Raw genomic sequence first — 25,829 nt, forward strand, 5'->3', positions numbered from 1 at the left:
TTTTGAGTTAACAAAGTTAAAAATTGCAAGAAAAACAATATTATATTGAATATTATATTGGTCATTTATTTTTATGTGTGTGACTGTGGCTTTATGTTCAGGTCCTGATCACAATTTACTGGCTGGGCAAAACTGCAAACAGTTGTGCATCTTATAATGGTCCGACGCTTGACCTGAAAGAGTTTGAAGGCCTTCTATCCATGATGAGGAAGGTAAAAAAAACCTGGACAATATGATGACACATTATTGGCATTGCGATAATTTATGTCACAGTATGCTTTTCTGAATATATCATGCAGTGGGAAACCCTTGAGACCTTCGCGCCTTCAGAGGAGGTCTAATGATTTTTTGGTAGCTAAACAATACTGAAAAAACTGCTTGTTCTTGTTTAATAGAATTGTAATAGAATTACTTAAACTCTGCAGTTATTGTAGTAATGCATTCATTTCATTGTCAGGCTTTCACTGGAAACAAATGTTCAGAATTTGTCATGTTTGACACGTCTGAATAGATACAGCCAACTGAGCTCTCACATTCATTTACAACCAACGTAATAAGGAGGCAACAATAGAATCAACCACTCACAGTTAGATTTCCAATAGGTGGGACCAATTTCATGAGAAAACAACATTTCTGGAAGCCCCAGATACCCCAGTTACTGCAAAAACAAGCAGCTGTCTAACCAGGATTCAGTCAGTTGTTACAAATGGAAAACAGTGGCAGCTCTATACCAGAACATTTTACTTTAGTGAAGAAGCATCTGTTATACTGCAACCTACATAGTAAAATATAAGTTAATGTCTGCTGAGACAGGAAAAATCTTTGTGTTTATTTGGAATGGCCAAGAAACATGCATGTGCCCCACTGTTAACTAGGTGCTAATAAATAAAAAAACATAGATAAAGTTCCATAGGGGTTCTAGCATTTACATTTATGGCATTTGGCAGATGCTGTTATCTACATATACCAGTACATATACCAACCACTCAGGAATTAGTAGAGTTGTCTTTTACATTTAAGGCCTAGCTCTAACAGTCGCAGTTCACCATTGATATCATGGGTATCACCGGTACTTTAGGAACTCTGAACAACTGCATGTATCATAAACAAGATTTAGACCAATCGTTGAGAGTCTGTAACTCTTAAATTGCATAGTAACAAGTAATTGATTGTATGTCCACTCAAAATGTATTATTTGCTTATTGTTGGGAAAACAAGGAAAACAATACTTCCTTGCCTTTTTAAAATGTGGCAGTACTGTTTTTTCTCATGCATTTTGTCAATTCTAACATGTTCACAAACAGAATATCTTAATACTGTGATATGTATCATGTAATGTGTTATGAAGTTACTGCCAAAATAGCTAACATATGGAAAGTTTTATTATTCTAACAGCAACCTCAGTGGTCCTTGTTCATCATTATAGTCTCTGTCGATGTGTTTGTTTGTGCCCAGGAGTGTGTGAGTGAGGAGTCAGACTCTCCTAAGCGGAATATACGGGACAGTGGTTATATAGATAATTGGGAATCGGAGCGTTCTGATTCGCTATCGCCTCCAAGGCATGGGCGAGACGACTCATTCGACAGCCTGGACTCTTTCGGTTCACGATCACAACAGACACCTTCCCCTGACACTGTTCTCCGTGGCAACAGCGACGGTAAGTTTCCCTTCTCTCGCTCCATCTTAATCAGGTCAGTTCATTTTGAGATAGATTTTGTGTGATTGTATCTCATAAAACATTGAGACATGAGAATATACAATAGATTGTTTCTGTAACAACAGGCTCTTTTTGGTAAGCTGTAGATTTTGTATACAGGTTTAAATTTTTAGCCCAAATCACAGAAAGGATTTTATTAGTGCCATAATTCATTTTTACATATAAACTAATTGCTAAGCTTGTAGATTCATGCAGTTTAATTAAGAAATGAAATGTATTTCGCATGTTCCATAGCTATGATTTAAACTTTCTGATGCCAAAATTAAATGATTTCCTTTGAAACTGTATTGCATAAACACTAAATCAAAAATATAATGTAATAATGATACATCTTTGCATGAATTTATACAAAAAAATTAAACAAATTACATGGTTTTATGAATAAAAAGATTAATCCACTTTCAAAGCACCATATTTTTACAACCGTGAGGCGTGTAGGCGTATCGCGTACCAATTGAAAGAGAGGGGGTCATAGAATTTCATAGCAGTGAACCTCCAACAACTCAGAGCATTCATCATTGGTACCAACAGTTCCAAGAAAAAGGCGACCAGCATCACTAGATCTCACGCTGTGTGACTTTTGTTCAATCGAGAATGGGATGAATTTGACTTTTGCATTGATTTTGTCTGTTCAGCTGGAGGAGGTTCATATTGAGAGCTTGTAAAATTCCATAAACTTTATTCTCACTTAAGCCAATTACCATTTGCAGCATTGTAATGTAATGATTTACAAGTGAAATTAATCGTTTTGAAATCTGATGAATCTTTTTGAATCACCCTGTATATTAATACCACAGTGATTTTTTTCACAGTATGCAAGTAAACAGTAATTATGCATTAAATGAGCAGATTTATACTTAATTTTAAGTCAAAGTCAACAAAACATTTGACCAAAGATGCGCAAACTTTTGCATATGGCTGTATGTCTGTCTCACATTTATACGTCCTTGCCACAACACTGAGCAAATGATTCACAATAAAGTCTTTTTCAAACCTGAAACAAATCTAGTTTCCATGGAAACTAAGTTTGCCAAAGAGTCAATGTATGGGAAACTTGATCTTAGCAAAGTAAATGTCATCATTTTCATAATCAGTATTTTCTGCATGTCATTGCTTTACAGCTTATAACTAGTGCATTTTAAAAGCAATTTCACATTCATGTTGAATTCACATGTAGGTCGTGCACTGAAGCTAATGTAGCAAACCATGCTGTTACACTGAAACGAGGTGGAAATGTCTTTAACACAATATTTTCTTACTGTAACAGCTCAGAAAACAAAATGTTGTTAAGGACCCACAGTCATCCTACAGCAGTTTAGCTCCACCCATTTAAGTTGAAGTTATATGAAGTGTTTCAGCCTGAACTGCTTTTGTAACACAATACAGGGCATTCAGTCAGAGCAGCTGGTGTGACTGTTTTTGGTGCATAAAACCACACAAATGTTAAAGGAGGGGAAAAATGAAAAGCCATAATTATAACGATAATCTCTCTGTTCATATTTTCTGTCTTCCCAAGCACACACAGACACTCAGACTTCATATCCTAATGGCCTGTCTAGTCAGTGAATATTCAGACTAGAACAGCTGGCCATACACACACACACACACACACACACACACACACACACACACACACTCTTGTACCCACATAACTACCATGAACACATACACATAACACTCAGAGTGCAACTGTCAGCTTTACACACCAACGTAACACACAGCTGTTTAAATGAGGATACATCATAGAATGTGTGAGACTGACATGAGAATTGTAATCTGTGACTGATCACTTCACCCAGAAACACTGGGGCTGTTTAATTCCACAAAAGTTGGACTGTGATGGGAGTAGATGAGGTCGATTCCAAGAGTCGAGCCACACAGTAAAATTGGCATGTGAGTTGTGGAAGGGCGCATTTTTACATAAAGTGTCTAGACAGTGACAGCAGAATATCTCTTACGTCCAAAGCTTTGGAGTCGACTCTCAATTTCCAAAAATTCTGGAAAGGAGGAATTGATTCTGCACAGCAAAGTCTCAATCTCTCTTTTGACTTGAATTTTTAAAACATCATTAAAATATATGCTGTCTCACAGCCTTATTGTATACTGTAGCCACACTTCTGCCTCCCCATCCCTCATGGCCACATGGTGAGCAGTTAGATCCCATTGTTTTGAAATGTGTTTCCCAAAGTGTGAACATTTGTGCATAATATTAAGAATGGTCACTAATGGAACACAGATTTTCTGCAGGTAAGACAACTTTCTATATTTTAATGAAAAATGTTATGATTTTATGTGTGTACAGCTATTCAAAGCTGTGCTGCTAGTCATATAACTGGCTAGCATTTTTGGGTTTTGCTCAAAATGAGCTAAAATCATCACTACCAAAACAGTCACTACTGAAACATTTGGGAAAGCTTCGGTAGAATTATGATTGTTTTCATAGTGACAAAATGTAATGTTCAATCAGTTATTGTATTAGTAGCTAGTGCTACTTTCAGTTGACAGTAGAACTGGTTTTATCACTTTTGAAGTATTTCAAGATTATAATCTAGATAAATTCTTGTAGACTGCTTGTCTTTACGTTTAGCAGAGAAATATTTCTGTAGCCTCCTCCTGCATGTTTACTGTTCACTGCAGCCATATTTCACTGCCGAAATTAGGCACTGACTCTGACGAGTTGACCTATGATGACAGTGGATTCATTAGTAAATACAAGTAGTTAAACCTCTTGTATTTAGCTTAAAGAAAAGACTGAAATCAATGAAAAGTATCCATTACTGCTAGTAGCTGGCAGCAGATGCTTCATTTTGAAGTGGTTAGCAGAAGTGTGTTTGTTGCATTTCGGTGTAGTTTTAGAGTTGCGGTTGACAGTGGAGCTGTTTTTTCCCCTCATATGAAGTGCTTCCAGATTAACTGAGTACAGCCCTAATCGAGCTGAATTATTTTTACCTGGGAGGTTCTATAATTTGAGTGATTACCGACAGTGGTGGACAGTAAATAATTAAATGTTATTCGTTACTGTACTTAAGTAATTTTTTTGTGTATCTGTACTTTATTGAAGTATTTTCATTTTGGGCGACTTTTTACTTTCACTCCACTACATTTCAAAGTCAAATATCTGACTTTTTACTCCACTACATTTGGAGAAATCTACCGTTCCTTTTGGTTTATGTGTGTATAAAAACGTAATGTCAAAACGAAAGAAGAATGAAGCAAGAACACTTTGTTTTGAGCTTGTTTTGACCTGATGAGCATACAGTTCAACATCAGTGCAGCAGCATAAAATTTTGGGAGAGTCTGTTCAATGATGATTGAATGATGAACTAACCAACTTTGTGTAAACAGACCACAATACAGAAATATGACCACATATGCAGTTGTGACTGGCATGTTTCTTTTTTTCTGAATTTATACAAACACTATTTCATTTTATAGTAAATTCATTTTGGCTAGTTTATGTTTATGAACAGAGACCTACAGATCAATGTAGTAAAGGAAAACTCATTTGTGATCCTGAGTTTAAAGCAAGTTTTATTAAACTTACATTTGTAACTAAGTTGCAAATAAATATTAAATCGAAAGTTTGCTTGTTCACAGAAAATTATTCCAGAACCACTCGGTTCTACCTGATAGGCACTGTTTGCCTTTTTTTTGTGCTTATGATAAGACATCAGACTAATTAATGACATTCTATTAAAAGACTGGTTTGCCAAGAGAGACACTAGAGTATTCTCACCTAAAATGAGTTCATGAAGCAAAAATCTTGTTACAAAAATGATAACAGTACATTAAAGCCATAATTAATCTTTTAGTACTTTTACTTTCTATACTTAAGTACATTTGAAGGCAAATACTTTTGTACTTTAACTCAAGTGGAGGTCTAAAGAGATTACTTTTGCTTTTATTGGAGTACTATTTTACTTTGGGTATCTGTACTTTAACTCAAGTATATGTTTTGTGTACTTCGTCCACCACTGATTACTGGTGAGATCTGTAATTTCTGTCCGATAAATGATAATTACAGAGTGAATTACCTTCTGTAATTCACCAAGCTCAGAACTTCTTCAATAATACCAATCCTGTTTAAAATCAATAACACAGTAATGTGATAATAAAACCGAATAATAGAAAATGGCACCTCCATTTTTTTCCAAAGACAAGGCTAACAGCTAAAATACAGTTTGATTTAATCCTAGTTCATGACAAGACTTCTGAAATCCACCACATTTTTGATGACGTCCAAATTACAAACAAAAGGAAACAAATTTTTCAAAAGTCCCCTTGGCAAAAACAAAGCGTTTTCAGTCTTGCTGGGTGGCATTTGGTGAGTTGAATGCTAGCCTATATGCCATTTACCATAGCCATGTTTTTGTTTGGAAGCATGGCTCCTGATGCATAATGCTGATGTAAACACGTGTGCAATGATGTTTTAATCCTGGTTCTTTGGGATACTTTAGAGGTCCTTCATCCTGTATTAATCGACCAGTGAAATCACACACGAATGACATAAGCCTTCTCCTCATGTTTAGCGGAAGTCTTTCCAGACTCTCCCCAGACATACTAGCAACTACTTTTGCTGCAGCCATATTTCTTTATTAAAATCAGACACTGTTTCTGACTAGTAAACATTTGGTATTGGGTAACTAGTTCAGAACTCTTCATTTACCACCAGATCAATAAAAAGTATTTTAATAAAAAGTATGATTAATAACTACTAGTGACCAGTGGCTGATGCTTTATTTTGTAGGTGGTTAAACACAGAGGTGGGTAGTGACTAGTTACTTCTACTCAAGACCACGTACTTCAGTAAAAATATTGATGGCTTTGTGCTTTCCTGAATATTTTCAAATCATAATACTTTACTTCTACTCAAGTATATTAGTGAGTAAAGGAAGTGCCTTTTACTCAGTTACATTTTAGCTGTTCATATTTAGTTACTACTTTCATTTTTGGGTTTCATTTTATTATGTTTTTTTGGTGACAACATGTGTGATGCTTTGTGATTGGTCAAGCCCAGCGTGAGCAGCCCCATGTTGGCTGGGCATTCCAGCACTGGCTGGCTACTAACGCATTCACTGTAGTGGCTTTGATGTGGCAACAAAATGTTAAACGGTTAAACGATTCGTTTTCTGCTGTGTTCTAGTTTGGTCATGTGGTCTTTCATATTTTAACTGAGATCTGTCCTCTTTTCTTCAATTTTAGAAATTTTTAGATTTTCCAGTATTCCTCTGCATTTTTTAAAGCTTTTCATAGGTATCTCGGGCACATCCTTAGGCTATGAAGTACTAAGTAGGGGAACCAATTTGCTATAGTGCCCCCTGAAGTAGATCACTGCTGCAATTTTTAGTTACTTAAGAATGCCAAAAGACAGGAGCTTGCAGATTCTGTGTGAAGGAGTAAACAATCAACTTTCACTCGATGTATTTGTGCATTTTTTCCTTAACAGAAGCATAACATCTATATATATCCAAGAGATTACTTAGTGGGTCCCAGACCCCAAGGACCCCCTACATTTCACGTGTTAGTCATACCTTCAACCTTTAGTGTTTTAATTTAGGCCAAAATAATCCAAACACTAAAATAATAGAGCCTAATCTTCAGTTCCTGTGCTGGTTTATTGTGGATTTACTAAGACATTTCACTACAGTTCTACAATACTTAGTAGTTTTTAACCTGATATTTTGGTACATCTTTTTAATTTGAACTGAGTGACTATTTTACCCAATTATCAATACTTTTACTTGAGTCTGGGATTGAGCTATTTTGTCCACCCCCTGTACATAGCAGAAGTCTTTTTGTTAGTGCAGTTTTAGATGGACCTATTCCATTAATGAAAGTCTACATGTACAGCTACATTAATGAAAAGCATTTAAGTAGTAGCAACTAGTGGCCAACAGCTGATGCTGCGATTGTAGGTGGTTATACGTTGGGGAAATCTTTTTAAAGTTTAAACTGCCATATTTTAAGACTGAAATAAGGCACTGTCCTTACCTAGTTGACATTTGCTTACTGTGCCAACTAGTGTATAAATTAGTTGACTTAATATGCAAGCTGTAGGCTACAGACCCAGACCCGGTCCTATCAACACGCACAAGCTGAAGTTAATCAGTCGTAACAGATCCCTAAGGCTGTCTGAATGGAGGTTAGAAGGCAACGTCTCGCCTGATTGCACCAGTCTCAAATATTTATGTGCGTTTTTGTGTGTGTGTATGCAGTGTGGATGAACAGTGGTATTGTTATCTGTTAGTTAGATATGAGTCCCCCTGCTGGTGGTGTTTATAAAATGCATTTTGGAAGTATGGACAATTAATTAGTTGCCATTATGGCTGGTGTTTGTCAGTCGGGCACCTTCCCTAAATAGAGGAAATCATGTTTTTAAGAGCCGTTTAACCTACCTGATGTCAGGATATCATTCTGTTAATGTCATCGTATTTTAAAAAAAAGGAAAATGCTCTATAACCCCATCACCCTATACTCTATAACCCTATCAGCAACTGTTTCACACAATGTCAATATCAAATTATGAAACAATCTACATAAAGCCAAACAGCCAATAATTTTGTTAAAAAATCAAATTGAAGTACAAAACCAACTTGGGACAGTAGGTAACATAAACAGAAAGCAGTGATTTCTGAATATATTTTGACCTGCATTTGAACAGTACAAAGAGAAAACATTTTGTTTTGTCTTGTGAACTTCACTGTTTTTTGTAAATGTACACTCATTCTGGAACTGAGGCCTGCAACACATTCCAAAAAAGTTGGGACATGACAAACTTAAGACTAGAAACATTGTTTAAAAAAAGCCAGGATATAGGAAAAGCTTAGATAAGGCCTTTATAAGTAAAGATTGGTCAAGGCTAGCCACTTTGCCAAAAATGCATCAGCAAAAAATCTAGCATTTTAAAAGTATTGTTCCTCAGGAATTTTAGTTATTTCACCCTCAACAGCACATAATATCATCAGAAGATTAAAGGAATCTGGAGAAATCTCTATGCTTAAAGGACTGTGCTGAAAGGCTGATGGGACTGGGATGGAGACCACCACATGGGCCCAGGAATACATTTACAAACTGTTGTCAGTTAACATTGTCCATCACTGCATCCACTAATGGAAGTTAAGACTATACTCTGCACAAAGCAAATCATATATCAACATTGACCAGAAACACTTCCGACTTCTCTGGGCTCAAGCCCATCTGAAATGGACTGATGCACAGTGGTTTGTGTCGTGCTCCGGCAAGTCCACCTTCAGCTTTATGGAAACAATGGACATTGTGTTCACTGGGCCAGAGAAGAAAAGGATCATCCAGATTATTATGAGTTTAAGGTTCAAAAGCCAGGGTCTGTCATGGGAGAGTATTAATGGGTAACTTGCACATCTGTGAAAGCACCTTTTCAGTTGAACACATTTTGAGCATTGTATGCTGCCTTTTAGATGCCGTCTTTTTTTTTTTTTTCTTTTTTTTTCTTTCAAAGACCCATTCTGTACATGTTACAACAGCATGGCTGCATAATCAGAGTGCAGGTGTGAGACTGGCCTTGCCTGCAGTCTAGACCTGTCTCCTGTTAAAAACTCAAATTAAGCTCAAGCTATGTTTAGTTCAAAATTGTACACAATAGAAAACACTGCACTTAGATACACAAACAGAATATCACCAGCCCAAAAAAATTGCTCAGAAATGAGCAAACAGATAAACTTGGGTACATGAGATAAACTCAGGTACATGCTTTCCAACAGACTAAAATGAAGGAGCTTGTCCAGAAAAAGAGTGCTAGTTTGGCAATATTAAGTGATACTTTTTTAATCCCACAAACAGGGAAATTCCACCTCCGCATTTAACCCATCCGTGAAGTGAAACACCACATACACACTAGTGAATACACACACACTAGGGGGCAGTGAGCACACTTGTCCGAAGCGGTGGGCAGCCCTATCCATGGCACCCGGGGAGCAATTGGGGGTTAGGTGTCTTGCTTAAGTCATGGACTGTCGGCACTGGGGATCGAAGCGGCAACCTTCCGGTCACAGGGCCGTTTCCCTAACCTCCAGCCAACGACTGCCTGTTTTGGTCTCCAGCCAACCAAACCACTAAATGTTAAAGTTACATAAGTTACATGATATCAGTGCAGAATATAGTTATCATAATAAGTACTAAGTGCTTTAAAATCTAGCCCAGTTCGTAATTATATGGCAATAACATTACCATCACAGATAATGCAAGCTATAGGCTAAATCCTTTGTAAAGCTCATGTGAAATTTTACGTGTTTTATCACCATAATTTTGTCTGAATTTACACTGTCATCCATGCTTAGCCGTCCATGGTCAAAATACCAAGCTAGTATAATTGGTCTTGTTCTCTCTGGGTGTGTTTGATGACCCTCCTACTTCACTCAACTTGATGCTAACCATCCACCATGTCTGTTCATGCCAACCAGTCTGTTGGTTAACATAAAAGAATTAGCAGTTAGAGTCCTCCTCTAGGCCTTTATGTTGAAGCAGGCAATGACCGTGTGTTAACAGCAGTTTAAAAAGATGTAGTAGTAGCACGTCATGTGTCTCAGAGGAAGCACATGCTAGCCTTTATTCTCCCATTTGATAGCATCATGTTGTGGGGGGGAGACTAGGCTAGCAGGTTAAACTGAGCAGCTCTAAACTGGATAGTGGTGCCCCTAGCAGTCTGGTACCCCTGGGCTAATGAATCAGTCCTGGGTTATGAAAATTAGCTGTTAATTCATTCTGTTTCTTCTTTTCTTTCAGACTCGGAGGGTGACGGTGGTCCCCGGAGGTTACCAGATGTGCGCAAAGACGACATGTCTGCCCGTCGGGTCTCCTATAAAGAGCCTCGTGCCGCGTTGCCCTTTAACCAGTATCTTCCCAACAAGAGCAACCAAACCAACTACATCCCTGCTCCACTGAGGAAGAGGAGGAGTGAGCGACAGGAAGAGCGGAGGAGTGCCAGCAACGCTACTTCCCCTGTTGGAGGAGAAAGACCACTCAGGTACTGTTAAAAGAGTTGGAGAATGAGAGATTGTCTTGCAGCTGGCTACAGACCATGCCTGTACAGTTTCCAATTCTTTTCACTTTAACTCAATTCAATTTCGTTTGTACTTTCTGCAATAGATCCCAAATGGCCTCATAGTGATGCAGAGGACTATTGCTACTATTACCCGTCCAGATTGTTTGGATTACATCATTTAATAGAACGATTAAAGACATCGATTGTGGAAATATTGACAGTTTTCCCCTAGCCTGTTAGCCTAAATGTTGTCAATGAGCCAAGACATGATTAGAAATTGAAGATCACTTCTTCGGGTTTGCACTGGAACTTTTGTCCAGTGCCAAATTAAAGACATAAAAATTCAGACACTTCACATGTCTTGGTCTGATTGACTACATTTTGGGCAAGAGGAGAACTGCATTTGTCATTTTTACCAAACTATTCCTGTATAAGGTATCAAGCATCTGTCTTGGCTGTATGAACAAGCATTAGTGCACATATACATCTTCCAGGCCTTTATCCACCTTCCATCAGTTTTGGCCTAAAACACTTGTGGTTTTCTCTTCTGCTGTGTGTGTAAGAGAGGAGTGTGTTGGTGTATTGAAAGATGGGAGTATCACTCCCAACTCCCAGAAAACTGTCACCTGGGCAGCTGCAAAAGGGGCAGAGCCTGAGCTTGGGGAGGAGGAGCTAAAGAAGATGAGAAAGCTAGAGAAGGCGGGGATTAAAGTATTGCCTGCCACTGTGCGATATAACAGGTTAGCAGAATGTTGCAGCTGCCTTTGTGTGTGCATAGAGTGGGAGTTCACTCACCAGTGAGAGTGCATGAACATGAATGTGTCTTACCTCTCTGACAAAAATGTTTTGTTGTGTGTATTCTCTCCTCTAATATAGCTAAAAGACAGTGGTGGTGTGTGCACAGACCTGCTTGTGCATGCAAGCTTTTTGAACTGACTCACATAGAGTGTGAGGATCCAAAACTCTTGAAATGTACAACAATGCATGGCAGGTCATAAAAGCAAGGAAAGGGGAATAAATGCGCAGGACACTGCCAAAACAGCTGTGGCCGATGATTACAGGGGGCTTACAGACAGGTGACATAGGTACCACTCATACCTGGCCATAACAGGCATCCTGTGTGATCCGATCGTAAGTGGACAGTACAGGTGTGAACAGGGTCTGGGTTATCTTGGAGACACACTGTGATCCAGTCATCCCTGAGGTGGTTAGGGAAGCCTAAAACTTCCTGATGCATCCCTGACCATTAAGAACTGTTATTAAAGCAGCAAAACTGCTTTGTGTACCTTCTTTTTTTGTTTCCACTCATGTTGGTTTATACGTTTCATTATGTGAGCATTTGTAACCCAATCGGAAGTGGTCACTGAAGTTATGTTCAAGACATGGGAATGCCAGGATATACGACTCAGTGTGCACTTAAGATCAGTTATGTCTACAAGGAGACTTGAAGGTTTGCCTACCTAATTACAAGTTCTCATTTGTGCCTTATCTGAATGCATTGCCTGCTGTTTTATTAGACGACTTATGAGTGTGTAGAGGTTGTTGTATGTCAGTTTTGCTTATGACTGTAGCTCTGCTAGTTGCTTGCTATTTGTTTCCGTTTGGTTTAAACGGCCTTACCTCAAAACAAATTTTTTGTCAAAGAGTGACAAAAAGTGCCTTGGATGAAAGGTGTGGGTTTGAAAGTACTAACGCTCCACTGCTCGAACGACATGTGATGTACATTCAAACTCTCATTGTCATGGCAACCTTCCCTCTCCAGTCCTAAGGTGACTGGTGTCGAACCCGATCAGGCCAAGTCCCCATCACCTGACATCATCCTTCGTCGCGACAATGACTTCCAGCGGGCAGACCACCCACACGACTGGGAGGACAACGAGGATGATGAGGATGAAGATGCAGAAAGAAGAATCCCAGATGTTCAGAAGGACGACCTGGCATCCCGAAGAGCGCGTATGAACCAATCGAGACCCAATGTGACTCATCACTTCCTGCCAGTGGAGTGTAGCATGAAGGACCGTGAGCGATGGGAGGGGATCCGGCTGGCATCCCAGCATGCAGTGCTGGAGAGGATGGAGAAAATGGAGCAGGAGAAGAGGAGGTGTGTTGGAATGCATAAAGTGGAGTCAGGGCCTTTTAAATGGGGCAAAATAAAACTTGCCGATATTGGTATGATGCATGACTCGTAGGCTACCGCAAGATTTTTCTTGAATCTTTCCTAAAACTAGCTAGCAAGTTATTAAAAACTTGGTAGAAGCTAAGAAATTACCCTTTGTTTTTGTGCAGGTTTTGTTGAGAAGGTAAATCTACAATGGAATTATTGTACCCTTGGTAAAATATGCAAAAAAGATGTCAAAAAGCTTCTAAGCTACATTCAAAGCCATTATCAAATACATACATGTGACCACACACATCAGCGGAATTCTCTGTTAATCAAGCAAGTATATGGAATTCTGTTATGTCCCACTAAAGCTCTTAACTCTACACTGTGGGAATTCCTTTTCCCAAGGTCAGAAAGGTGTTCTCAACTCCAAGTTTAGCACTGTGTCAACAGTGGCAAGTTCCACTTCTCTACTTTTAATTGAGATTCAAGTAGCATTTGTGTTAGCGCTACCAACATGCAGACAGTAGATAGTTAAATCTGTAACATTGACCAAGCCTTTAACGATGGTAAATATGTCATGGATGTTAAAGTTATCATTCATATGACAAACATTAGCAGGCAAGCTAAAATGATGCAGTTCCCACTTCAGAGTTAAAGTTGCAGTGTGTACGATTTGCAGAAATTGTTGTTTTTGAAAGATTAGATTGAGCCCTTCATAGCCACACATAGGAGCAGTAGCCCTGAATGGACAATTCTAGCACTGGCTCTAGAAAGTGCCCTCGGCTGTTTTATGTTGGATTCTCAGCTTGAATTTGGTGGCGCTGTAGCACTATGTTGGAAGAGAGTGGTTGCTGCCAGTAAATTTTGATAAATGGAGGACCATACTTATTATTTAGCACAAAAAACTGCCAGTGAGAGTGAATCCTTATCAGCGAAACATCAGGACAGGCAATCAAAGAAAACTGACTGCCACTGTAGGTTCTACTGCATGCTTGTAAAAGAGGGGTCAGAGGGGGGTATGCATTTGGTTGCAATTTGCAACATGACACTAAATTTTGCATACTGCACATTTTTTGGACTAGTTTTGGACTATGTTCCTCAGCACATAATCTACTGTTAAAGAACTACAGTGCTTGGCATGACCGTAGTGTATTTTAATTATTATTGCCCATAAATGAAATTAGTTATTGAGCTTTGGTAAATTTCTGAAAGCAGTGGGCCACTTGAGGTGATGTGGTGTAGTAAATTCCCCATAGATGAGTTAATTGGCTTGCTTTGACGTGTCACTGCTAGAAATTGGCTCTTGTGTTAAATTTACCAAGGGTGCCAATAATTTTGGAGAGCACTATAAAGATGTAGCCTTAATTTAAGGAAGTTAAGGATTCAAAATAAAAGTTTCATATGAAATATATAACATATATGAGAAATTTAAGAGTGATATGAAGTGTCTGAGTTCACTTTTTCAGTTATTTATTCATTCTTATTTTCTTCTTTCCTCCTGTCTGTATGCAATGAAAATGTGTGTCCTTGGTGGTGGTGGTGGTGTGTTTGGGGTCTGTGTGTGTTCCGGGGATCTGTGGGGTATTTTTTTTTTGTTGTTTTTTGGCATTGCAATACTAAAGCGATGCTGACTCTGCCTCTACTGAAGTGTCAATCATTACCCGTAAGGACAACCCCTTTCTTACTCGTGGGAAAAAGAGGGGGGAGAAGAAGGAGAGTGATGAGGAGGTAGAGGGGAGGGCAGTGATGCCAAATCTATATAAGGATGACCTGGCCAGGAGGAGAGCTCAAAGTGGAACCACCCCGCAAAGAGACCCCCGTCAGTCACTGGTTCAGACGACCATTACTCAGTCTGACCTTGAGAAGTGGCAGAGGCTTTCAATGAACACTGAAAACAGGTGCTTTGAAAGAAACAAACAAAGGAAATGAAGGAAATTAAAATCAAAGCAGTTTTAGGGAAATAATGTTTTAAACTGCTAAATGTTTTTTTAAACTTTGGGCATATTTTACACAGTGGCAAAACAAGACTATTATTGCTGAACCTTTAGTTAAGGATATAAATGTCAAAATTTGGGTAAAAACATAAGGACAAACCCAGTTCTGCAATAATACTAACTTCTGCTAGCATTCCTCTGGGATTCTAATCTGTTAGTTTGTTAGTGCTAAGCTAATGCAGTTTGCTTTACATTCTTCGACCATACTAGATTAAACACAGACGTTTAAAGCTTCTAAAAGACATTTTGTGCTTCAGTTAAATCAAGCTAATCACAGACATATCAGCATATATTTTACATCGAAGCAGTCTTTCTTTCAGTAGACAGGCTGGTATAGAGCTGATGCTGTTTTCCATTTCTAACAACCCATTGATTAGGCTGCTGCTCGTATTCAGTCAGTGATGTATCTAGGACTTGTTATACATTTAGTACTCCGCCTTAGTAAGAGTTCAAAATCATACAATTCCCAAACAAAGTGGGCATGCTCAGTGAAATTAAACGGGTATTTCAATTTAAAATATTTCCTTGAATTTCTGACTTATTATGTCTAATCATTAAATGTGTTCTAAAAATGTATTCAGCCATCACTAAGTATTCTGCCCAAAGAATGTGTCAGAACTTTGAAGACTGACTTTCACTTTCTGAACATGGTAGCTGTCCTGTTGTTGTAAGACACCAATAGCCCTTTCCACCTTGTTGTTCTTCAGTGAGGCCTCCCCTGCTGAGGAATCAGTCATAACTCATAAGGACAAGCCCTTCCTGACCCCTGAGAAAGTGAGAGTGAGAGAGGATGAGAAGGAGCATGGTGATGAGGGGGAGTCAGAGGGAGGAGGGTGGGCAGCGGTGCCTAACGTACAGAAAGATGACCTGGCCAGGAGGCGTGGCCAAACTGGGGGCCTCCCACAGCGGGATCCTCGGCAGGCCCTGGTTCAGACGCCCATCACTCAGTCAGACTTGGAGAAATGGCAGAGGCTGAAGATGAGCACAGAGGACAGGTGCCTGAACACAGACCTTGACATCTGACTGACTATACAGCTGACCTGACATTAAAACACTGTGTAAAGGCAGGTTTACAATGTATGATAAAACTGTCGGAGACAAAAAAAAAGTTCAGATTGGTCTTTGAACTTTAATGTGACATGCTAGAAGTGAGAGAGAGAGAGAGAGAGAGAGAGAGAGAGAGAGAGAGAATAAATTAAGGTAAAAAGTGTTAATCATAAATGAGCTCAAATGTGTTCATATATGTGAAAGTTCAGCTCACATATAGAGTCAAATGCATTAAAATGGCAGCTCCAGCTACCATGTAATGGACAGAAAATGAGCCTGTTTTCTGTAAGCCAACTTTGGAGAATAGACATTCAGTGTTGCCCTCTTCACCAGTTGTGAACAACTCCAAACTCTCTCTTTTCACTGTTTAATGTGTGCTTTTTCAGGCAAGACATATTGCAGAGAAGCTTTTTTTGGTTCATAGTGTTATGGTGCAGTTTTCTTATTGTTTGTTAAGTACCTGACAAACAGGCTATGTCCAGCTCTGGACACAGTCCTGCTTGACAATGCAATCCAAGTTGCTACTTAAAACAGGCACTACTGGAAACCTTATGGCCACCTGCCTAATGTGTTAGTCCTTCTCATGCCACTCAATACAGTCCCACCCCCTGAGACAAGGACTCTATAAGAATCTCCTAAGGGAGATGCTATCAGCAGATCCTTTAAATCCTTTAAATCGTTAGGTCGAACCACCATGGATCCAACTTGTTGTTCCTCCTGCCTAGTTAAACAGCACACATGTACCTGATGCCATCCACATGAAGTTAAAGAAAATTGGATTTATAAGACCAGAAGAGCTTCTTCCATTGGTCCAGTTCCTACGCTCACATGCCTAATGTGGGCACTTCTGGTGGTGGACAGGGGTTAGCTTGGGCACTCCAACGGGTCTATGACTAAGCAGCCCCATACAAGAGGCACAAGTAGCGTTAACCTTAACAAGAGATTCTGCAATTATTAAGTACTGCAATGAAAGAACAAATCAAATTACCTTTGAATGCAGTGCGCCAGAATGATGGAATTATGGTGATTAGTTTCCTTGCACTGTAACGTGCGTAACTTAACCATTTGGCTAAACAGTCCATTACAAAATACATGTGAGCAGCTCAAAAGCTCTATCTTTGATAACAAATCTGTAGAAATGTTTTAAATTATAATCATTTAGCTGATATGTCTAATGTCACAACAAACCTGCGTTATAATTAGGAGTTTCTTAAGGAATTATATATATATATATATATATATATATATATATATATATATATATATATATATATATATACAGGGATGCACATAACTGGTACGCAGGTACGCATGCGCGACAAAAATTAGCAACGCGTACTGCCACTTGGGTCACTACCGCGCTCTTGCGTACTGACGATCCCTCCTGAAATATTTCACATGACTGCTCAAGTCGCCAGTGTACATCGGTAAATGTTGGTAATTATAGTCAAACATGTCTAAGAAGAAACAGACAACAGTAAGCAGCTTCTTTGGAGTTTCGCCCCCAACTAAGAAACAGCAACTGGAGCCAGAGCCGAAGAAAAGACTTTTTTCGGAGAAGTGGCTGCAAGAAGTGCCGTGGCTTGAGGCTAATGATGAGCGAACAGAAATGTGGTGCAAGATTTGCCGTGCCCATCCACAGCTAGCAGACAAAACAGGTGCATTTTATAAAGGGTCGAAGAATTTCAATCATCCGTTATTTAACAAACACGAAAAGAGCAAGGAACATGCCACTGTGGCGCAAGCCATTGCTAATAAACAAGCTAGCCGAGAAGACATAGCAAGTCGTCCACTTAGCAGATGGCGAGACAAGCTTACTGATCAACAAAGGCAAGCCCTTTTTAACGTTTTTCTCCTTGCTTTCCATAAAGCGAAACACACCCGTCCCATGTCGTCATTTGCGGAGGATATTCCGTTGCTGAAGCGGCTAGGAGTTAATGTTGGGACTGCTTATCATTCACGTGAAGGGGGCACAAGGATTATGCAGAGCATAGCGCATACCATCAGCAGGGAGCTACGAGCAAAGTTGCAGGCTGCTCAGTTTTGGGGACTGCTTTTTGACGGGTCCGAAGACATCACAAAAACTGAGCAGGAAATCGTGTACATTGTGTCAGTATCCACCAATGGAGAGTTTTCGTCAGACTTTCTCGGATTGGTCGAATTGGGTGCCGACCGCACCGCACAGGCAATAACAGACGGGCTTGTAAAACTTTTTCAGGACGCATGCTTGGACGACTGGAGAACAAAGTTGGTCGCTGTGTGCACAGACGGCGCAGCTGTTAACGTCGGGGTGTACAACGGCGTTGTGCCAAAACTAAAGGGACTAGTTGCGATTGGAGACAATCTTGTGCACATTCTGTGCACTGCACACACGCTGGAGAATTGCGCAAAATCAGCTGACCGCAAGGTTCCGTACTGCAACACCTTCAATCAGTCTGTGGTCAGGCTGCTGCAGTTTTATTTACAGAAAGGTGGTGCGAAAAAAACGGCTGCATTGCAGAAGCTATGTGAAGAACATGGGATCTCCTTTGTGAAATTGGGAAAGTTTCATAATATTAGGTGGTCTGCATGGCGGCACGAAGTACTGTTAAAAATATCAAGACTATTGCCAGCCATTAAAATGCAATTGGCTACAAGTGATAACCCTGACTTGCAGCATATCTGCACAGAGCGTTTTCAATGCTTTCTAACACACATGGTTGACATTGGCAACATTTTGAAGACCACATCAATCAGATTTCAGAAAGAAAAGCTGACCATAGGGGAATGTAAGGACGAACTCATGGTGGCCATTGGGCAATTCAAACTTATGCTTGATGCTGGAGACCATAGTGCACAGACTGTTTCTAATGCTGAGGCTGACATAGACAAGACAGACTTACTCAGTGCGTTAATTGAAGAGTTTGAAACTAGATATGACTCCCTTAAGTCATGTGATCACTTCTTAGTATTTGACCCTTCAACCTGGCCTCAGGAAATGCAAGGCCTCCACAGTTTTGGAAACACAACAATTTGCAACATTCTCCAAAAATACGAGGCCATCTTGCAGCTCAATAAAGACATCACTCTGACAGAATGGATGCGCTTAAAGCAGGCAGCAAAACGGCTGGGAGCATCTTCTGTGTATGACCTAGTCCAAATAGTAAATAATCCAAGTAACCCGGATGCTTACTCCAACATCAAAGAGCTGGTTAAGCTGTCTCTTGCACTGCCTTTGAGCAGTGCAGCTTGTGAGAGAGGTTTTTCACATCTTAACATAATCAAAAACAAATACAGATCCCGCCTGTCACATGCTCGTCTCTCAGCCCATATGCACATCCACCTGTCAAAGGAGACCACAGAGACATTTAACCCAAAGCCAGCTGTTGACCTGTGGATGGAGACAGCCAACCGGAGGCTCAACCAAGGGCAAGGAAGTACATCTATAGCAGCAGCATCATCTGAGGAGGACAATGGGGGCGACAGTGCGGTGGATAGTGAGGAGGACTTTTAAGACTTATCACGGATGAGGTGAGTACCAAACACTATTTGCTGGTACTCACATGAGTAACTCACTAAAAAAGTTATGTGCACCCCTGTATATATATATATATATATATATATATATATATATATATATATATATATATATATATATATATATATAAAATAGTTGACTCATTTTTGTCTTAAAACTGCTGGTAGTGCTATTTTATCCAGGAGAGGAGGAGATTAAATCTCTCTGTCTAATGTCGTGAATAGAAGCCCACTTAAAAGGAGTTGACATAAAGTTGGCTTGGTTACAGGCCAACTGCCAACGAACTCCTGGTTTGTTGGTGATGTGAATGTTGTGGAAGTTGGTCTTGGAGATTTGTGTTGTACAGTCCTGCAAGCAGCAGCAGATGTACTGTGAACATGAATTGTTCAGTAGCTATGAGAGAGATGCCTTCAGCCAGATTAAACCATCACCCAAAATTTATGTGTGTTTGTGAGCACATAAAGATCACATTTCACAAGACGTGCCTGGCTAGAGGCAAGACTGAAGAAATGGCAAGTGAGAGAAAGAGAGAGATGCTTTGGCTGGCATCTGTGGGGCTTTTGTATCGGTTTCAAGCATTGTGTCACTAGTATGATGCCTCTGCTGCAGATCTTCATGAAAGCAATGACAGAGCCTAAATTAAAGAGAGCCTTCACTCATTTTTGGCTCTTTGAATTACTATAATGCAAGAGTTCACTCTGCTTCTAATGACTCTTCTATGTAACAGAAGCCAGGCATTTTTTCCATTAGCTAGGGAAAGAGAAAAAACTATTTATGTCACATTTGTAAGAACACTTCTGAGAAATGTGGAGTAAGACTACAGACAGATCTTAAATGTTAACAATAATAATAATTGCTCATTGTGGTTTTGATAAGTTTATGTTCATATTCAGTACAACAGGCATACTATTTAGCATGACAGACAGACAGACTATTCAGTACAGCAGACTATTCAGTGCAGCAGACTATACAGTACAGCAGACTATTCAATATGACTATTCAGTATGACAGACAGACTATTCAGTATGACAGACTATTCAGTATAACAGACTATTCAGTATGACAGACTATTCAGTATAACGGACTATTCAGTATGACAGACTATTCAGTATAACGGACTATTCAGTATGACAGACTATTCAGTATAACAGACTATTCAGTATGACAGACAGACTATTCAGTATGACAGACTATTCAATATGACAGGCTATTCAGTACGACAAACAATTCAGTATGACACTATTCAGTACGACAAACAATTCAGTACAGCAGACTATTCAACATGACTATTCAGTATGACAGACAGACTATTCAGTATGACAGACTATTCAATATGACAGACTATTCAGTACGACAAACAATTCAGTATGACACTATTCAGTACAGCAGACTATTCAGTACAGCAGACTATTCAGTATGACAGACTATTCAGTATGACAGACTATTCAGTATGACAGACTATTCAGTATGACAGACTATTCAGTATGACAGACTATTCAGTATAACAGACAGACTATTCAGTATGACAGACTATTCAGTATGACAGACTATTCAGTATAACAGACTATTCAGTATGACAGACAGACTATTCAGTATGACAGACTATTCAGTATGACAGACTATTCAGTATGACAGACTATTCAGTATAACAGACTATTCAGTATGACAGACAGACTATTCAGTATGACAGACTATTCAGTATGACAGACTATTCAGTATGACAGACTGACTATTCAGTATGACAGACTATTCAGTATAACAGACTATTCAGTATGACAAACAATTCAGTATGACACTATTCAGTATGACAGACTATACAGTATGACAGACTATTTAGTATGACAGACTATTCAGTACAGCAGACTATTCAGTATGACAGACAGACTATTCAGTATGACAGACTATTCAGTATAACAGACTATTCAGTATGACAGACTATTCAGTATAACGGACTATTCAGTATGACAGACAGACTATTCAGTATGACAGACTATTCAGTATAACAGACTATTCAGTATGACGGACTATTCAGTATAACGGACTATTCAGTATGACAGACTATTCAGTATAACGGACTATTCAGTATGACAGACTATTCAGTATGACAGACTATTCAGTATAACAGACTATTCAGTACAAGAGACAGTTCAGTATGACAGACTATTCAGTATGACAGACTATTCAGTACAGCAGAGTATTCAATATGACAGACTATTCAGTATGACACAATTTAGTATGATATATGGACTATTTAATATGACAAACAAACTATTCAGTATGGCAAATGTATTATTTACTACAATACACAGCCTATTCAGTACGACAGACTATTCATACAGACACTGCTCAGTACATCAGATGGACTATTCAGTGTGATTCATAGGCTATTTTGTATTATAGACTATTCAGTAAAACACAGACTCTTCAGTATGACAAACAGACTATTCAGTACAACAGACTATTTAGTATGACAGACCATTCAATAAAATAGACAGACTATTCAATATGACAGACTATTTAGTATGACAGACCATTCAGTAAAATAGACAGACTATTCAGTACAACAGACTATTTAGTATGACAGACCATTCAGTAAAATAGACAGACTATTCAATATGACAGAATATTCAGGAGGCCAGACTATTCACTAATTTTTTCACAGTTTTTTCACTTCATCTGAACTTTTTTTGATGTTTTTAGATCAGAATTCTTTCCTATCTTTTTTGCCACTCTTCATAAATGTGTATTGGGCCTGTATTGTGTGTAACTGTGTGCACTTGGTGTGCTTATGTGTGTGTATGGTGTGCATGTGTGTGTATGATGCTTCTACGTGGTGTTTGTGTGTGTGTGTGTGTGTGTGTGTGTGTTCAGTGACTCGCCCCCCGCTCCTCTGTGTCAGGCCTGTCTTGAGAAAGGCTCCATCCTTGCCGCCTCCTCGGCAAAGGTTGCCAAGGGTGACCTGGCTGCTGGCCGAGGGCGTTCCCACGGCGACCGGCGGCGATTTGTGACGTTCGGGGGGGTGACTGAAGTGGAGAGTGTTTCCTGGAAAGAGGGAGAGGAGCAGGAGGATGAGGAGGAGGAAGAGGAGAGGAGAAAAGAGAGCGAGAGGGATGAGTCAGAGACACTTCGACGCCTCCTCTCCACAGCAACAGTTGCCATGCCCACCATTGCGGTGAGCTCAGGGCTCACAGCAGAGAGAGCGGTGGGCAGGTAGGCAGAGCAAGAGTAGGGGATACACACTATACAAAACAAACACACACATGCAGTTTAGACACACATGCATAGAATGTGCACAAACACTCAACTGTAAAATAACACAAAAGACACATTCAAACACATAAAAAGCACAAAATGCACACATACAAACGCTTTGCTTGGTGAATGGCCTGGTTCTCCTCTCCCTTCCAGTGGTGGCAGTGATTTGTAGCTCAGTGGGTGAACGATTTGGCAAACATTTCTCACTAAGTCACTCGACGTTTGCACAGAAATGAACCAGCAACTTTGAGAGTTGAACAGACCGGCCCCATTGTTGCTAAATATGGAGCTTGACCAGAACCTGCTCGCATGCACTAACATATATGGACTATCGCAGATGGTTTTCGGGAGTAAATCTGAATGCAACAATAGACTACACTCTAGTTTGTGAGACAGCACAAAATATAAACTATTGTGCAAAATCCACCCTTCATTTATTGATAGTCAAAACAACAATTTAGTTCATTTTCAGTGTCAGAAAAAAACACAGAAGCTATAACAAGTAAATATTTTTTTAGTGTTTTATGCGTCCACCCTTTTAATAGAACTTTCATTCTTTTCAGAATCTCTGCAGGGATATTTTTGCACACCTCTAAATTCAGTCTTAGAAGTTAGTTGTATTTTCTACTTCTCACGATCCAAGTGTTCTCAAACACGTTCAGTGAACACCAGCAGCTTTTGCACATTTGCAAATGTTCTTCTTTTCTCTCTCAAGGTACTGTTACCTGATGAGAGCATTTTTGTGGTTTACTGGGTTTTGCACAGTTGTTAAGTGTTTCATTTTCTATAAATCATATATATTATTTTCCTCAGACTTTCCTCTGGATTAAGTGGATCTCTTATAATATATATACAATGTAATGTCTTCTAACAACCATTATCTTGTACCATTAATCTTATATCTAAATATAAACAAAATAAAAAACAATCCCAAGCCCATTCTGATCCCAAAATCAGTCCAAACATGGCTCACATAACTGAAATTTGGTTGGGCTGCATTGGGCTTAGTTCAGCTAGCAGACCTTTACCTCTCACACACATGCTTACTGAACAGCCTGAACTAATTATTATTGTTGTTGTAGGCAGGTGTGATTGGGACACTATTATTATTATTACTACCTCAACATCGGGCTCATCTCCTTAGTCTGGTATTTTTAAAGGTACACTAAGATGAGCAATCCATGACACTTAGGCCAAATATTAAGCAAATGTAGTTAGAATGTAAACATTTTTAAGTTGTTGGATGTTGTAAAAAAACAAAAAAAAAATTTAATTTCTTTACAGTGGTGGTGATAGGAACCAGGAGATTGCAATGTCTACAATGCAAATGGTCATTGTATTTGCTATCCAAACAAATTATGAACCTTTATGTGTTCCCTGAATTGTTATATGTAATGTTAATAATGGTAAAATAGAGAATAGAGAGTATTTCACTAATATTTCACTAATGCTTTCCAGCAGCATGGATGTATTTATTAACCTATAGATCAGTGGCTAGTTAGGATTTGTTGAGTGTCATAGGGATTTCCAAAGGATGTATGACATATTTGGATAAGGAATGCTGGATAAGCCATGGCCGGGAGTCCAGGACAGCAAAGTTCTAGTCAACACACAGTATTGGCAGTTAGCGTTCTCCTCCAAGCGTGTTCAGCTGTCCAGTGACATTGCGTTAGCAGCAGGTTAAAAAAGATTCAGTGGTTGGCCTAATGCTGGCCTTCCAGCTTCATAGCATTGTGTGATGAGAAGAGTTAGATAGTGGGTGGAAAAAAAAATAAGAAGAAAAAGTTTTGTTTAAAAAAAAAACAACAACAAAAAAAAGAATTCTGTCAAAATGCTGAGACTGCAATATACAACACTCTGCTACACAATACTTTATGTGGTATTTAGATTCTGCTCATGTGAGCAATGACGGCATTACTTAGTGTACATTTAAGGGTTTGATGTTGATGTTGGCGAATCTGCGGATCAGTTGGACTAACGTCTTCTTAGTTTGATGTAGAGTAGTGATGCATTATGCAACACTAGCAGCTGCTTGACTGTAAGCTTTTGTATATTAGTATGTGATTTAATGGCATTTAATGTGCGTTTGGCTTGAGTGTTTGAGTGAGAGAGCATCTGTGGGTGAATTAGAGTGTACATGTGTTGTACGTATGTGTGTTACCTGACCATGTCTAAATATGAATATTTACAGTACTGCACAAAAATCTCATCTATGAAATTTCTGGTAAAACCAGGTATTATATCCATTTAGTTGTCCATTTTCCAGGCGGTATTTCTGAGAAGATTAGATTACAGACAATTCACTTGCTTAAGGAAGGGGAAAAGTAAAATAAGGAAAATAAGTGAAAAAACAGTTTTCAAATCTGGTTTTAAAATTATTAAGAGATTTACCAAAAATGAGACTTCTGTGAAAACTTAAAGCAAGTCTAATGAAAATTTTCTGATGAACACATCTGCTTTTTTCTGACTCTGAAAAATGAATAATAATTATAAATTTATTATAAAAATAAATAATTCTACTATCAGCCAGTTTGACTGGAAATTGAATAAATGAAGGGTAGTGACGTTTGTGCAGTGCTGCATAACTGTTGGTTGCGCTTGACTGAACTGCATCTCGCTTTGCTTCTTTCTGTATCATCTCTTTCTTTGTCTCTATATTCATTATTTCTCTTCTGCTTTTACCTCTATCACTCCTCCCCACACAAACACTCAGTGGAAGCACAAATGCAGCCCCTGCCCCGACCTCATCCTCCGAGTCTCCACAACCTTTGACCTCTGTCTCAAAATGCTCCTCAGCCTTGGCTGAGCGGGAGGCTCTGGAGTTGAGGCTGGCTGAGAAAGCAAGGGATGAGAAGGAATATGAGGAAAACGAAGAAGAGGAGGAGAAGGAGAGGCAGCCGGACATACAGAAAGACGACATGATGGCGCGAAGGACGGGAGCATTTCAGAAGGGAATGAACTATAATCATTTTCTGCCGCTGCCAGGCTCCAAGAAGGACACGGGTGGTTTTGGGCCAAAAGAAAGAAGTACAGGCAAAGATCCTCTTATGCTGGAGAAAAACATAAAGACAAAGCGGTTCAGGTTTGGACAGAGGTGGGCGTATTGAAAGTGAATGGTGGCCTCACACTTGTGTGTGTTGAATTTTGCATCTAATACAAGTTGCAGTGCATTATTA

At 39.3% G+C, this 25,829-nt stretch overlaps 1 protein-coding gene across 6 annotated transcripts in view; it reads left to right on the top strand.

Moving 5' to 3' along the window:
* limch1a (LIM and calponin homology domains 1a) overlaps window positions 1-25,829 on the top strand; it is a 96,755-nt gene that overhangs the window by 32,413 nt on the left and 38,513 nt on the right. For 5 of the 6 annotated variants that reach the window (XM_017709404.2, XM_017709406.2, XM_017709408.2 and 2 more), the window contains exons 6-14: window positions 102-212; window positions 1,456-1,657; window positions 10,478-10,718; window positions 11,300-11,476; window positions 12,499-12,837; window positions 14,463-14,738; window positions 15,542-15,829; window positions 22,270-22,608; window positions 25,367-25,747. In XM_017709404.2, the coding sequence (XP_017564893.1) occupies window positions 102-212; window positions 1,456-1,657; window positions 10,478-10,718; window positions 11,300-11,476; window positions 12,499-12,837; window positions 14,463-14,738; window positions 15,542-15,829; window positions 22,270-22,608; window positions 25,367-25,747 (2,354 nt within the window). The remainder of the gene's footprint in view (window positions 1-101; window positions 213-1,455; window positions 1,658-10,477; window positions 10,719-11,299; window positions 11,477-12,498; window positions 12,838-14,462; window positions 14,739-15,541; window positions 15,830-22,269; window positions 22,609-25,366; window positions 25,748-25,829) is intronic. The other variant, XM_017709410.2, reaches the window with a different exon arrangement.

Source organism: Pygocentrus nattereri, chromosome 22, assembly GCF_015220715.1.
Source record: "Pygocentrus nattereri isolate fPygNat1 chromosome 22, fPygNat1.pri, whole genome shotgun sequence".
Classification (NCBI taxonomy): Eukaryota; Metazoa; Chordata; class Actinopteri; order Characiformes; family Serrasalmidae; genus Pygocentrus; species Pygocentrus nattereri.